Raw genomic sequence first — 14,914 nt, forward strand, 5'->3', positions numbered from 1 at the left:
GAAGGAAGAGACATTGGAGGACAAAGAGGAGGAGGACAGTGCACGGGCGGCAAGTGGGGAATCCGTTTTCCCCCAGCCAGGAACTAATCTTAATGCTGGATCCAATAGCCTCCCCTCACTCCCAAGGCATGGTCCAGGACCCTGGAAAAGGTACTTCTGGTGAGTGAAAGCCTGATCGGAGGGGTGTAGGGGGAACCCAGTCGCGCTGTGTTATTCGCGCTTAGTGTAAAGGGCTCATCCCTGCTCTGAGCCTCATCGGAGCCACGTGGTGGGGGGTTGTTGTGTGCAGTGATCATCCCAGAGAGCCTGCAGGCCCTCCTTTTATATGGCAAACCCACCAGGCATTGCTTGCTGTGAGAAAGGGGGCCCAGCAGTTTGAAAGCTTTGAAATCAATGCAGAAGCAGCAGAACCCCGCGTGCCCTTAGGGGCTGCCTGCAAGATGAATTCTGTTGCCCATCTGGGTGTGATGGCTTACTCATACCAAAAAGTGTCCCCTTTGTTCTATGCAATGTATTTTTTAAAATACTACCCTCCCTTTTTCTCCTCCTGCCGGTGCAAATGTTTCAACGCGGCCCCTATCTACTCCGTCCCAGAGGCTGGTCCAGATTAGAAGACGGAAAAACGAACTCGGGACGACACGTTCACCGAGCTCATACAGTCCTCCCACACTGATAGGACCCAGCTGAATGCATGGAGGCAAACTGCCGCTGCAGCCCCTGTATAATCAAACTCCCTCTCTCCCCCCCCCGCCACCCAAGTTCCATAGCCTCCTCACCCAGACGCCCAAGAACACAAGGGGGGAGGCTACAGGGATCCACATACTCAATCCCAGAGGATTGGCCAAGCACCAGAAAGCTGGCATATGCGAACTTTTGATTTGGTTTCTGGACTTGTCCTTCCCTCCTCCTCCACCCCCCAACCCAACCCCCACCCTCCCCCAGTCTACCTTCTAATTTCTCTCAATGCGTTGTGCATCAAATAATAAAGAACAGTTTTTAAACCATTTTGATTTTATTTCCTTTCATATATATATATATAGGGTGCAGGTAACTACAAGAGAAACAAACAACTGTCACATCGTACCCTGGCCAGTCATGAAACTGGCTTTCAAAGCTTCTCTGATGCGCAGCGCGCCCTGCTGTGCTCTTCTAATCGCCCTGTTGTCTGGCTGTGCGAAATTGGCCGCCAGGCGAGTTGCCTCAACCTCCCACCCCGCCATAAAAAAGTCTCCCCCTTACTCTCACAGATATTGTGCAGCACACAACAAGCAGCAATTACAATTGGAATATTGGTTGTGCTGAGATCTAACCAAGTCAGTAAACTACGCCAGCACCCTTTCAAATGTCCAAAAGCACACTCCACCACCATTCTGCACTTGCTCAGCCTATAGTTGAACTGCTCCTCACTACTGTATAGGGTGCCGGTGTACAGCTTCATGAGCCATGGCATTAAGGGGTAGGCTGGGTCCCTGAGGATAACTATAGGCATTTCAACATCCCCAACAGTAATTTTCTGGTCTGGGAAGTAAGTCCCTTCCTGCAGCTGTTCAAACAGACCAGAGTTCCTGAAGATGCGAGCGTCATGCACCTTTCCCGGCCATCCCATGTTGATGTCGGTGAAACGTCCCTTGTGATCCACCAGTGCTTGCAGCACCATGGAAAAGTACCCCTTGCGGTTTATGTACTGGCCACCACGATGTGCTGGGGCCAAGATGGGGATATAAGTTCCGTCTATCGCCCCACCGCAGTTAGGGAACCCCAGCGCATTAAAGCCATCCACAGTGGTCTGCACATTTCCCAAAGTCACTACCCTTGATAGCAGCTGGTCAATGATTGCGTTGGCTACTTGCAGCACAGCAGCCCCTACAGTAGATTTGCTCACTCCAAACTGATTCCCGACTGACCAGTAGCTGTCAGGCGTTGCAAACTTCCACAGTGCTATGGCCACTCGCTTCTCAACTGTGAGGGCTGCTCTCATTTTGGTGTCTTTGCACTTCAGGGCAGGGGACAGCAAGTCACAAAGTTTCATGAAAGTGGCCCTAGGCGTACGAAAGTTTCGCAGCCACTAGGAATCATCCCAGACCTGCAACACTATGTGGGGTCCCACCAGTCTGTGCTTGTTTCCCGGGCCCAGAATCGGCGTTCCACAGCATGAACGTGGCCCAATGCCACCATGATCTCCCAATCGCCACATGCCGTGCATCTACGAATGTCTGTATCCACGTCCTCATCAGTATAGTAATCGCACTGTCATCGCTGCCTTGCCCAGTTTTGCAGGTACTGGGCATACTGCTGGATAATGCGCGAGGTATTTACAATGGTCAAAACTGCAGCAGAGATCTGAGCGGGCTCCATGTTTGCCATGCAATGGCGCCTGCATGGGTAATCCTTGAAAAAGGGCGCGAAATGAGCTGTTCGGTTCAAGATGGCTGATAAAAGGCGCTAAATTGTTGTCTTCTGTACCTTCCATGGGAGCCCAGGACAGCTTCCGCCGCTTTCTCCAGATTGTCTGTACGGCTCTGTTCACGATGGCCGTGAAACAGCAGGGAATTGTTGTCTTCTGTAGCTTCCATGGGAGCCCAGGACAGACAATCTGGAGAAAGCGGCGGAAGCTGTGCGGCTCTATTCACGATGGCCAAGAAACGGCGGGAAATAGTTAGATGAAAGAGTAAATAGAAAGAGGAGAGGACATTCGAAGTGGATTCAACATACCAGGAGACTGGCAGTGCACCGTGCTGCACCGTCTGCTGGCAGCATGGCGTCTGCCGTAGCTTTCACAAAGGGAGAAGCGAGTGACGGCACACACCCAGAAAAACCCACGAGAATGTTTCTGCCCCATCATGCATTGGGAGCTTAACCCACAATTCCAATGGGCAGCAGAGACTGCGGGAACTGTGGGATAGCTACCACAGTGCAACGCTCCGCCATTCAATGCTAGCCTCGGTACTGTGGACGCACTCCGCCGAATTCACGCGCTTTAGTGGGGACACAACATCGAATGTAAACTCGATTCTGGAAATTCGAATAAAATAACTTCAAATTAATTTCATACTGTAGATGTACCCTAAGAAAACCACTTTCCAGGGACGCATAACAAGCAACACCTTGCTAAAGGCTCAAATAGTGGTCCCACAAGTTTTGACACGACCAGGTTCAGGTCCCAAGGAGGAACCGGCTTCCTTACTTGAAGGTATAACCTTTCTAAGCCTTTGAGGAATCTGTAATTTGAAAAAACAGATTGGTTATCCATCTGAGGGTGGAAAGCGGATATTGCTTCCAGGTGTATCTTGACAGAGGAGATTGCTAAGTTTTGCTGTTTCCGGTGCAATACTGAATTTTTTATATGGATTGACACATCGGCGAGACTCAACATTGGGATGCCCAGACCGAGAACCGCTTTCATTTCAAGAGGTAAGTAGCTCTGGTGGAGGACTTTCTACTACCTAATAGAACCTTACAAACTTGCTCTGAGCAAGCCTGCTCTCTGAGACTGAGCCATGAAGCTTCCAGGCCATTAATGAAAGGAGCTCAGGTGGGAGATCAGGTCTGAGTGCAACAGAAATGGGACTGGAGTCACCACTGAAACGTCTAGTAGAGTGGCAAATCAGTGTTGGTGGGGCCGTGCCACGGCTATCACAATACCCCAGGCCTGGTCTCGCTTAATCTTTAGCAGCACTCTGTGCATGAGCAGGATATGTGGAAAAGCATAACAAAACTGCCCCGTCCAAGGCAGCAAGAAGGCACCTGTGATGGAACCCATACTGTGGCCTTGTAGGGAGCAGAACTGCTGACACTTTCTGTTGTACCTGTTTGCAAACAGGTCTATTCAGGGAGTGTCCTGCTGGAAAATGTGTTTGGCCCTACCTTGCCTGTTCATGTAAAACATCGAGGCCATGTTGTCCCTGAGAACCCTGACCACTCTGCCTCCAGGTGCAAGCGGAAGGCCACGTATGTCAGACAAACCGCCCTGAGCTCCTTGACATTTATATGCAGGGCAAGGCCCTGCACGGACAACAGACCTTGGGTCTGAATGTTCCCCGCACGGGCTCCCCACCCCAGGTCTGATGCATCGGACACCAGCTCCATTGATGGGGGTCTGCCCCTGAACAGGACCCCTTGGAGCATGTTCCTCGGAGAGGGAGGACCACCATTTTAGGGAGGCGATCATTGGTTCAGGCACAGTGAGGACTTCGTCCATCCTGTCTCTGGACTGGGAGAACACACAGAGGCCAGAGCTGGAGGAGCCTCATCCTCAGTCTGGCGTGGCGAACCACATATGTGCACGCCAACATGTGAGCCAGAAGCTGGACACACGCGCTGGCTGTGGTCACAGGGAACCATGTGACTGTGTCGATGAGCCCTTTTAGGGTCTTGAATCTGTCCAGTGGGAAGAAGGTCCTGGCCAATGTCTCGTCCAGGACTGTCCCAATAAACTCTATGCGCTCCACTGGGACTAACGTGGACTTGGTGTCATTTACCAACAGGCCCAGAGTGGCGGACGTGGACAGGAGGAGTGCCACGTGATCCCACACCTGCGACCTGGAGCTGTCCTTGACCAGCCAGTCGTCGAGATAGGGGAAGATCTGAATCCCACAACGTCTAAGGTAGGTTGCTACCACAGACATGCACTTTGTGAATACCCTGGGAGCAGTGGACAGGCCAAACGGGAGGACTGTAAATTGGTAGTGTTCCTGCCCAACCGTGAAATGAAGGAAACGTCTGTGCCCCTCGAATATATGAATGTGGAAGTACGCATTCTGCAGATCAAGGGCGGCGTACTTGAGCTTTACCATGTACTGGTTTAGGCCTCGCAGGTCCAGAATGGACCTGAGCCCCACTTTGGCCTTCAGGGTAAGGAAGTAGCGGAAGTAGAAACCCTTGTGTCTGAACTCCGCTGGCACCACTTCCACTGCTCCTAGGCCAAGGAGCCGCCCCACCTCTTGCTTGAGCAGGGCCTCGTGAGAGGGGTCCCCCAGGAGGGACGGGGACGGAGGGTGGTTGGGCGGGGTAGAGGTAAACTGGAGGGGGTAGCCCCAGGAGACGGTGTTGAGGACCCATTGGTTCAATGTCAGCCACGACCACTCTGGGAGAAAAGCACACAACCGGCTGGAGAAGGGAAGCTTTATTGTGGGTTGATCCCTGGTAGGAACTGGTAAGTCGCCCCGGGCATCCCGTCAAAACTGACGTTTTCCTGCCTCTTTGCCCTTGGAAGGCCCAGGTTGGGGGGCAGACCGGGACTGCCTCTGAGGGTGTTTCTTATAGTCCCTTGATTTTTTTAAGGGGGCTCATATTTAGAGTGGGTGGTCTGGGTGGGAGCCTGCTGAGGCTTAAACTTGGTCCTGGCCGGAACTGGGACATAGAGGCCAAGGGTCGTAAGTGTTGTGCGGGAATCTTTCAGGCCGTGCAATTTCACATCTGTCTGTTCCACAAACAGGGGCTTGCCATCGAACGGAACGTCCTGCAAGGAGTTCTGCGCCTCACTGGATAGCCCAGACAGCAGGAGCCACGATGCCCTCCTCATGGACACCGCGAAGGCCATAGACCTTGCAGCCATATCCACGGCATCCAACGCTGCCTGAAGGGTCACCTTGTCAGCTGCTGTACCCTTTGCCACCAGAGCCTTGAACTCCTTCTCGTCATGTTCCTGGAGGGAGTCCTCAAATTTGGGCAGAGAACCCCACAAATTGAACGGGGAATCGAGAACTGCTCAACGTGGGCCTAGTCTCTCCCCTGGTCTTGCTCCGGTGTCTAGGCGGAAAAGACCTCCTCTTAGCCTTTTTGGCATGCCCCGCGGATGGGGGGCAGTGCCGGCTGGTGGAAGGCACCGAAGGGTCGCCACACACCGCCGCCGCAGTACTCGGTGCCGACTCGGTACCCGGAGCACTGCACCGGAGTCGGGGTCAACGTCAACTCCATGAGAATGGCTCAGAGCCGAATGTCCCTTTCCTTCTTGGTCCGAGGCATGAAAGAGCTGCAAATCTTGCAGCGATTGCCGAGATGGGTTTCCCCAAGACAGCGTAAACAGTCCACATTCAGATCACTCACTGGCATCGGCCGCCTGCAAGTGTCTCATGACTTAAAGCCCGGGGTATGCCCTGATAGGGGCGCACTAAACTAAACTACTTTAACTACAGGTTCATTCATAGTTAATAGTACAAGAGTTCAAAAGGGAAGCTGCAGCCAAGCTGGAGCAGAGCAGTTCCGACGCACCTTCACTGGTTGCAAGAAGGAACTGAGGGTGGGGGGAGCATGCAGTGCCCCTTATACCGCGCCATAGAGGCGCCACTCCAGGATAATAATTATACTGCTATAATTCTGTTGATTAATATCCCCACATAGACAAGCCCTGAAATATCCCTAATTTCACCTCTGGCAGGCTATAATGGAATGAAAATTTATCCTAGATATGGTAGCAACTCTTGCCAAGTAAGATGTAATTAAATACTTCAGTGCTGAAAGGTCAATTATTGCCACCTCTTGCATTTTACATAGGTCTTTCCCTTTATCATCTATATGCTGCTTATTTGTCTTGTCTATATTTCTAGCATAGAAAATAAGTTCACATGCTAATGTTACTATAACCAATTCCAGGGTGGATAAAAATCAATGTTTAAAAAAAAAATCTGATTTTATTTAAATCTGATTTTTTTGATAAAATGCTTTTTGAGGAAAACCCTATCTAAAGATAGTTTTAATTAAGATATATTATAGCTCAAAGATATCATCATGGAATAGAGATTATAAATTCTATAGTATGAGACAATATCGTCATGTAATGTTTAAGAAAAGTTTTGTAAATGAGTTCCAATAGTTCATGGATTAGGGACCCAATCTTATGGGGTTCCAGGGGCTTCTGTATAGATTATTTAGGTTAATCTTTCTATCTACCCAATGGGACTCAGTGCTCAGTCTAGAAGATACCATCAGAGATGCTTAGTTTTGCAGTTCTCAAACTGTGGATTTGTGTCTATAGAGATAACATGCTTGTTAACAGCAAGCAAGCAAGAACGAACAGACGAGTTGTCCCTCTGCAAATTTGTGTACATAGTGTCAATCCCTTACCTCTCTTTAAAAGTGCAAAGTTTCAAGAAGTTCAATGAATAGAAGATTGTTGGGGGCGGAATAGAGCTGGACATGGAGAAGTCTGGAGATAAATGTGAGAAGGGAGGGACAGGCAGTAGAAACAAAAGTGAAACTGTTTGAGCAGCATATTCCAGAGGTCTTTCTGAGTGTAGCCTTCATTGATTTGAGATCTACCATACCATTCTCTCACTAGAAGGGAAAACCTATAATGGCAGCAGGCCATAAAAGAGACCCAGTTTGGGAATATTTTAATGAAGTTCCTCTACCTGTGGGTAAGACAGGCATGCGTGCAAAATGCAAACAGTGCAACGAAGAAATGCAAGGCCCGGTTGCCCGAATGAAACAACATCATGAGAAGTGCTCCTTCTCAGGAGGAAGCTGCATTGAAGATGATGAAAGGAACATCTGAACATGCAGGAGCTTCAGGTTGGTAAACTTTTTTATTTCATACTTAAGTACTGCCTGTCTTCCTTCTGGACTATTCTTGAATTCTCATGTTTGAGGAAAAAAATATAGTTGTTACTCTATGTTACTATCATTTTAGATGCAGTTGTGATAAAAAATAAATAGCTGAAATAGGCAGATCTTCCTTTAACAATTTCACCTTTAAAGTAGTACTGAGTGTTAGTGAATGCAATGAGTAATACTAAATGAGCAGTATGGTAATAATAATTAAATAACTGCATTGACTTATTTTGTTTAGGAGAATCCACCCTCAACATACAGGATTCTGAAGACTATCCACCTTCAAGATCACCATAGTTTTCTATAGTTTCAGAGTTATCTGCCAATTATAGTGTTTCAGTCACATCATGTATGTCACAATATATTACCTGTAGCAAAAAGAAAAAAAAAAAATCTCCATCATCCAGAAACAACCATAGATAAGTTTGTGATAAGAACCAGCAAATTACAAAAAGGAGATAACTGATGAAAAAAATTGCCCGGTTTGTTTATGCAACCAACTCTCCTTTCCGTAAGATTGAGAACCCACACTTCATTAACATGCTTCAGTCATTAAGACCAGGATACAGTCCACACAACAGAACAGATGTTGCAGGCAAATTGCTGGATAAAGTGTATGAAAGAGAAATTGAGCAGTGTGCAAAAGGTCTAGAGGGTAAAATTGTTAACCTGAGTCTTGACAGGTGGAGCAATGTCCACAGTGATCCTATTGTATGTGCGTGTGTGACAACAGAAGAAGGGAATGTCTTCCTTACAGAAACAATTGACACATCAGGAAATGCACACACAGCAGAATACTTATAAGAAGTAGCAGTAAAAGATATAACAAACTGAAAAAAAATTCAAATGTCTAGTGTGCAGCTTGGTCACAGACAATGCTGCAAATGTATCCAAGAAGAGAAGAAATTATTTAGAAGAGAGTCCCAAGCTAATAACATCGGTTGCAGTGCTCATTTGATGCCCCTTCTAGCCAAAGACTTCTGTGTTCCAGAAATACAGGCTAATGTTGTGGAAATTGAAAAATACTTCCATAACAACCACTTTGCAGCAGCTGCTCTGAAAAAAGTGGGAGGAATCAAGGAACCTCTCCCACAAGATGTGCGATGGAACTCAGTAGTGGACTGTTTTGAGCACTATACAGCTCTACCTTGATAGAACGCAGTCCTTGGGAGCCAAAAAAAATCTTACAGCGTTATAGGTGAAACCGCGTTATATTGAACTTGCTTTGATCCACCGGAGTGCGCAGCCCCGCCCCCCGGAGCACTGCTTTACCATGTTATATCCAAATTTATGTTATATCGGGTCGCGGTGTATCAAAAATGGCCTAATCTGATGACAGTTTGTGAACAAAAATCGTGAAAAAAATAGATGGCATGGTCACAGCCAAAGTTCTCAACATTGGGCATAAGAGAAATGTTGAACACATGCTGAGTACCCTGAAGCCTATTTCTGTAGTCTTGAACAAAATGCAGGGAAATAGTAGTTTTATTGCTGACGCTGTTGAAATTTGGAAGGAACTGAGTGAGATCTTAAAAAGAGAAATATGCAATGACAGAGTTAAATTACAATCAGTAAAAAAACGAATGGGAAAAACACTATCTCCAGCTCATTTTCTTGCAAATATTCTCAATACTTGGTACCAGGGTCAAACGTTAACTGCTGAAGAAGAGGAGTTGGTTATGACATGGACATCCAGCAATCATCCCTCCATAATGCCAACTATAATAAACTTCATAGCTAAGGGTGAACCCTTCAAGAAATATATGTTTGCTGATGATGTTTTAAAGGAAGTCACACCAGTGAACTAGTGGAAGTCACTTAAGCACTTGGATTCAGAGACTGTTGAAGTGACAATCTCACTTTTAACAGCAGTAGCTTCTTCTGTTGGTGTAGAAAGAATATTTTCTTCCTTTGGATTAATTCATTCCAAACTCAGAAATCGTTGGGAACCTGGAAAATCTTGTTTTTCTTTTCCAGATTATGAACAAACAGGAAAATGAAGTTGAAGACGACTGAGTTAGCTGCAAAAGCCAATATTTTAAGTTTCTCACGTTGACCTGGCTGACAGTCTATTTAATTTTTGTTTTTGATTTTTTAAATATTTCATTTAACTATTTTAGTTAAAAACAATTTTAACAAAAACAAACCTGATTTAAAAAAAACTTGAACGTCTGATTAAATTAAAAAATTAATATGCTTGTTGTGTTAAAATATTATGTTTGCCATTTAAGAAAAAAATCCAGAAAACATAACGTTGTTTTAGTTAAATAAAACAATGTAAATGTTTCTCTGGTGATGTTCTCCTCCTAATACAGCATGGCAAGAAAATCCTCCAAATATTAATGATTAACCTGTTGAATTGGAGATATTTATGAAGTCAAGGGAGGTGAACTATCGGCTTCAATTACCTTTGGTAAATGAAGTAACTAAACAATCATTCATTTTCTGATATAGCTGTAAAACTAATCTAAAAAGTTTTCAAAATAGTCTTCCTGACTAGTGATTTAAATCATGATTTAAATCAAATCCACCTTGACTCAGTCTATACATGAACAGGACACTGTGTATTCCACAATTAAGCTTGCTCTACAATCTACAGCCTTAATTTTTAGAAAGTGGCTCTCTTGCATTCATGGGTGAGAAGATAACACAGTATAAGTTTGCATTGAGAGTTGTCTTCCCACGTCTGCAGACCGCCTGAAAAAAAGAGCTTAGAAAGGTTTAACATGTGTCATTTATTTCAGTGGGGTAATCTCTGAAGCCTGAATAGTGGAAATTTAAAAACAAAATTATTTCAGCAAAAGTATCCAACCTATGTGTTTACCTCATAACTGAAACCACCCAAGCCTTTTCTTCTGTCAAAAGCCCCAATACATCTGTCAAAATTCCCAGCTTCCCTTCAATTTCTTGGATACAATTATGAATTGCCAATACAAACATCTGTGTCACCCAGAAATCTGTGGTGGATTAGCAAAATAAACTGCATTTCGTATTACAAACACAAAAACGTGTACTGTAATGACTGCATTGGTCTTTAGGTTTAATTCAATAAAAATCTCCATTTCAATGAAAATGTTGCAGACTTTCCCATCTGCCTTAGAAACCAGGGTCTTAACAAAGAATTTAGACCCAGCACGGCAGAAGGTGCAAAGGGCCTTGTATACAAATTATCCTGCAACAACTGAGAGCTGTCCTTTACATGATAATTTTTAAGTTTTTATAAAGTCCCTACATATTTAAAGCAAAAATAAAATACAAAAAAAAAAAGCATAAAAAAACCACACCCAAACACAGATTACTGGACCTTCTAAATCTAGTGGAATCTTAATTAGAGGTGTTACAAACTTTGTTTGGCATTATCTACACGTGATATGCCTCATATATTAATGAAGTTAATTTCTTACAAAATTTCTTACAAACTGCATTTAATTAACCTTTCCTGCCTTCCTCAATTTAGGACACAAGCATTGCTTTGCCAGTACTTTATAGCAGCGTGCACTGAAGCATCATCTGTAAGCTTTTACATGAATATTTTTTTATGCAAACTAAGCAGGTATACACACAATGAAACAATACGGACATTCTAAACTATATATGTGTACAAATACGAAAGGGAAACATTTTCAGTTACGTATTTACTTTACAACTTCGTGATCCACTTTGTAAGTCACTGTCATATAATGGAATAGTTGAGAAGCTCTGAATGAGTCAATTTAAAGTAGTTGTATTCAAACTGTAGATCATCTACAGTCCTTTAAAATAATGAAAGTTACTCATCCATAAAGCAGTAAAAATAAGTTTCTGTAAGAGTAATGATCAGCTGTCAAACGATCAATATGATAAAGATTGGCCTTCACCATCTACAAACAGAATTGAGAACCATTCTGGTCAGTCTAAACCAGCATAGAGCTATTAGGATCATTTAACGTTTCTCTTCCCTGAGCTTTGCTACAGGAGTAGACAGGCACACAGTAGTTTTGCTTTTTGTCAGTACCAGTGCAGAAGATGATAGCTTTATGTTGAGGAAAATGATTCCATCTATCCCATCTTGATCCAGAGACCACTTGCAGGAGCTTATTCCCAGGATAAACTTAGTCTACTACTGTATTCTTCTTGCATGACAGGTTCAGAATGGCTGTAAAATGTTTTGTGGGACAGAGCAGACTCCCCTCCCCTGAAGGGCTTCATAACAAGCACCAGTACTTCTCTGCTTGTTTTTGCAAAACATGATGGTCTGACGGCCTGTTTGAATGAGGAAAACCTTTTGAGAAAACAGGAAGCTGTTAGTCCTACATGCATCCACTCATCTCAGGTACATTTACATGAAGATGCTGCTCCTGGAGAAGCCAAGTTCCTTGAGAGTGGAATATCTGTGTGTGGTTTACTCATTTCAGAATGGACACATCCATTGTCACTACGATTTAGATGGTAGGAATTTGGAAATACATGCCTAATTGCAGTGTGTCCCTGGACTGTCACCAGGATAGAGAGACCAAAAGACATTTTATCTGGGTAATAAATTATAAGTCCCTTTGATGTTTGCTTCCACTTGGACCTTAAGGTCCACTGAGGTTGCCTCACATGAAGATATGGAGGAGATAGATACTAGGAATATAGTTGCAGTCATCAGATCCACCATTTGCAGCATGGTCTTAACTGTCACCTATTAGCTTATGCTTATCCTTTCTATCAGAATGGGGATGCCTTGAATCCTGTCTTGACACAGGAAGGGGTTTAGTTGAGCCATCTCTTGCTCCTACCTACTCCAATTATCTGGTGCGGACAAGCTGAGACTTTGGATAGTTTAATATCAACTCTTGAATTGTTTGGGAATATGAATTAAGCAACTCTTTCTAATCTCTCCAGCTTTTGTACTCTTGATCCCTAAGAAAGAAATCCTTCTACTAATTGAGTTAGAATTAGAGCAGGTTAAATAACATTTGTAGAATAGGCTACTGGATGATTTCCAAATATTTTCCAATAAATTTCTCACACACACACACACACACACACACACCCCTCTACCTATTCACCCAATTCTACAGTTGGACACAATATATTTGAATAATTTGTTCAAAGTTCATTATGATGTTTTTATTACATCAAAGGAGTTTTTCCCCATTAGTTGCCCAGCTCTACTTTAAAAAAAAAAATCTGATTTGATTCTTGGATGTAAAGCGGTTTGCATCATATAGCCCATGGATCTTCCAGCAGAAAAGATGAAGTAAGGAGTTTTCAGTTCTGGTTACATATAATTTGTTACTTAACAAGCAGAATTAGAAACAGCAATGATGTTAGAATGTAAACAAAAGGAATTGATAAATGGTATAAAAAGTGGCACTGCATATTTAACAGTAGCAGGATTTTAATGCATTCTAGGCACCGATCAAAATAATTAAGTGGTAAAAATTAAATAAATAATGACTTACCTTGCAGAGGGAATTCCCCTCTTATTGAGGTCAGCTCTTACTTTCTCTCCTACATGTCTATAAATCTCCACAATTGCCAATAATGCAGCATCTCTCACCTGTGAATGCATATTTAATTAAGATTTTTTTTTTTAAATTATAGAAGATTATATTTGACATAACACAATGAATAACCAATCTTCCAGTGCCGCTATGACAACCCAACATGCAGGTTTACCTCACAAATAGTTGGAAGCATGAGGATGGAAGAGGTGGGTAACAAAAAGTTATTTCAAGGACCTTTCTAGCCATTCCCCATTCAATTAGCCTACCACACCTGGGATGCGGTCTGGGGTTAATTAGTAGAACCAATTGGGTATGAAGAAGTTGATTCTCCTATAAAGAGCAACAGGAAGCAGCAAAGAAGGGGGGAATGCTTAGAAAGACTACAAAAAGAGTGAGAAAGGCTCCTGCAGAGAGGATCTTGAGACCAGGGAAGTTGCTTCAGTTATTGGGGGGGTTGCGGCTAGAAGTAGCCTGCTAAGGAAGAAAGGACCCTGAGAACCTAGGGAGTTTGAGGCTGTGGCCAGCTTAAAGCTGGGGGAAGGCTTTTGTGTTCAATTTTGAACTCTAAGTTAATAAACCAGACCCTAAGCAGGATTGTTTCACTGGACTCTCAAAAGCCAAGAACCCCCTTGAAAGGGGGAAAGGAAAGGAGGGAACTGAGGCAGGCCCACCTGCAGAGTGACTTCTAGCCAAGGGGGGCACTGGGGAAGTGGTCATCTCAGTGACACCACAAACAGAAACACTGGAGAGGATGACACAGATATCAAATGGGGGGGGGGGGGGAGGCGCGGGGGAGGTAATTTCTTCAGAGTCCTACTAAACTAGATCAACAATCCCAAACATTATTCCATATATTCTGATCAAATAGTGCTGGTTCCTCTGGTTCCAGCTGCTTCTAATCCAGTTGTGCTTTTCACTGTAAAAAGAACCCCATTGCCTGAAAAAGCAGCAAGAAACAAGCAAGAGAGAGCCTTCCTGCCTCCGCCAAGAGCACTACTACAAAGAATCACTGGTAGAGAAAGAATAAGGGGACCAGCCAGTAGAGAAATATATGCAGAGAAGGAGTGGGGGAAGAGAAAGAAGGAAGAGAGTATCTCCAAAAACTACATCATACCTATCATATTAAAGACAGCTAAAACAAACAATTCCTTAATATTAATACTTTACATGTAATAGTGATGTACTTGGTTCAGGAATGCTATTGATCTGTGAACAGAAAAGCAGGTGGTCCACAACACTCACTTTATTAAGATATGTCCCATATCATGACTTTATTTTTTTTAAAAACAAGTGAGCCACAAAATGCCAGAGCTTCTTTCAGACTTGAAAACAACTCCCTATGCTATTAAGGAGACAGGGATCTAGCCTAACTGAAAGCAGAAGCATATACATTAAATGGAAGACCTATTATCTAGTCCATATCCCATCAAAACTTTTTTTTTCCTTACTGTATTTTCTAGTGCTCTGCCAAGTCCAATTTTAAACAAACCACAAGTGGGGCTTCAACCACTTCCATCTGAAGGCTATTTGACAGTGCAGATGTCACCATTCAGAAATTTTCTCGTTTTCATTTTAGCGATCTCTTTGCTTAATTTCATCTCATTACTAGCTGTAGTTAAGGCTATGTTTTTGTCATGGAATCCATGACTTCAGAGATCTCCCCGACAATCTCTGCTTCAGCCCCAGGGGCTGCAGGATTCTGGAGCTGGCAGCCAGCTGGGCCCTGGCAAGGTTCCAGCAACAGGCGACAGAAATGACAGGCAACAGGGGGCCCCCTACAAGGTTCCAGTGGTAGGTGACATACTCCTGAGCGATAGCCTCGCACAGGGAGGGGGATGCCTTGGGCGAGCGGCTGGGGGTGTCCCATTTTCTCTTTGGGAAATATGGTCACC

General features: G+C 44.2%; 1 protein-coding gene across 46 annotated transcripts in view; it reads right to left on the bottom strand.

Moving 5' to 3' along the window:
* CLASP2 (cytoplasmic linker associated protein 2) overlaps positions 1 to 14,914 on the bottom strand; it is a 286,598-nt gene that overhangs the window by 231,606 nt on the left and 40,078 nt on the right. For all 46 annotated transcript variants that reach the window (XM_065587152.1, XM_065587160.1, XM_065587162.1 and 43 more), the window contains one exon: positions 12,978 to 13,075. In XM_065587152.1, the coding sequence (XP_065443224.1) occupies positions 12,978 to 13,075 (98 nt within the window). The remainder of the gene's footprint in view (positions 1 to 12,977; positions 13,076 to 14,914) is intronic.

Source organism: Chrysemys picta, chromosome 2 (genome assembly GCF_011386835.1).
Source record: "Chrysemys picta bellii isolate R12L10 chromosome 2, ASM1138683v2, whole genome shotgun sequence".
Taxonomy (NCBI): Eukaryota; Metazoa; Chordata; order Testudines; family Emydidae; genus Chrysemys; species Chrysemys picta.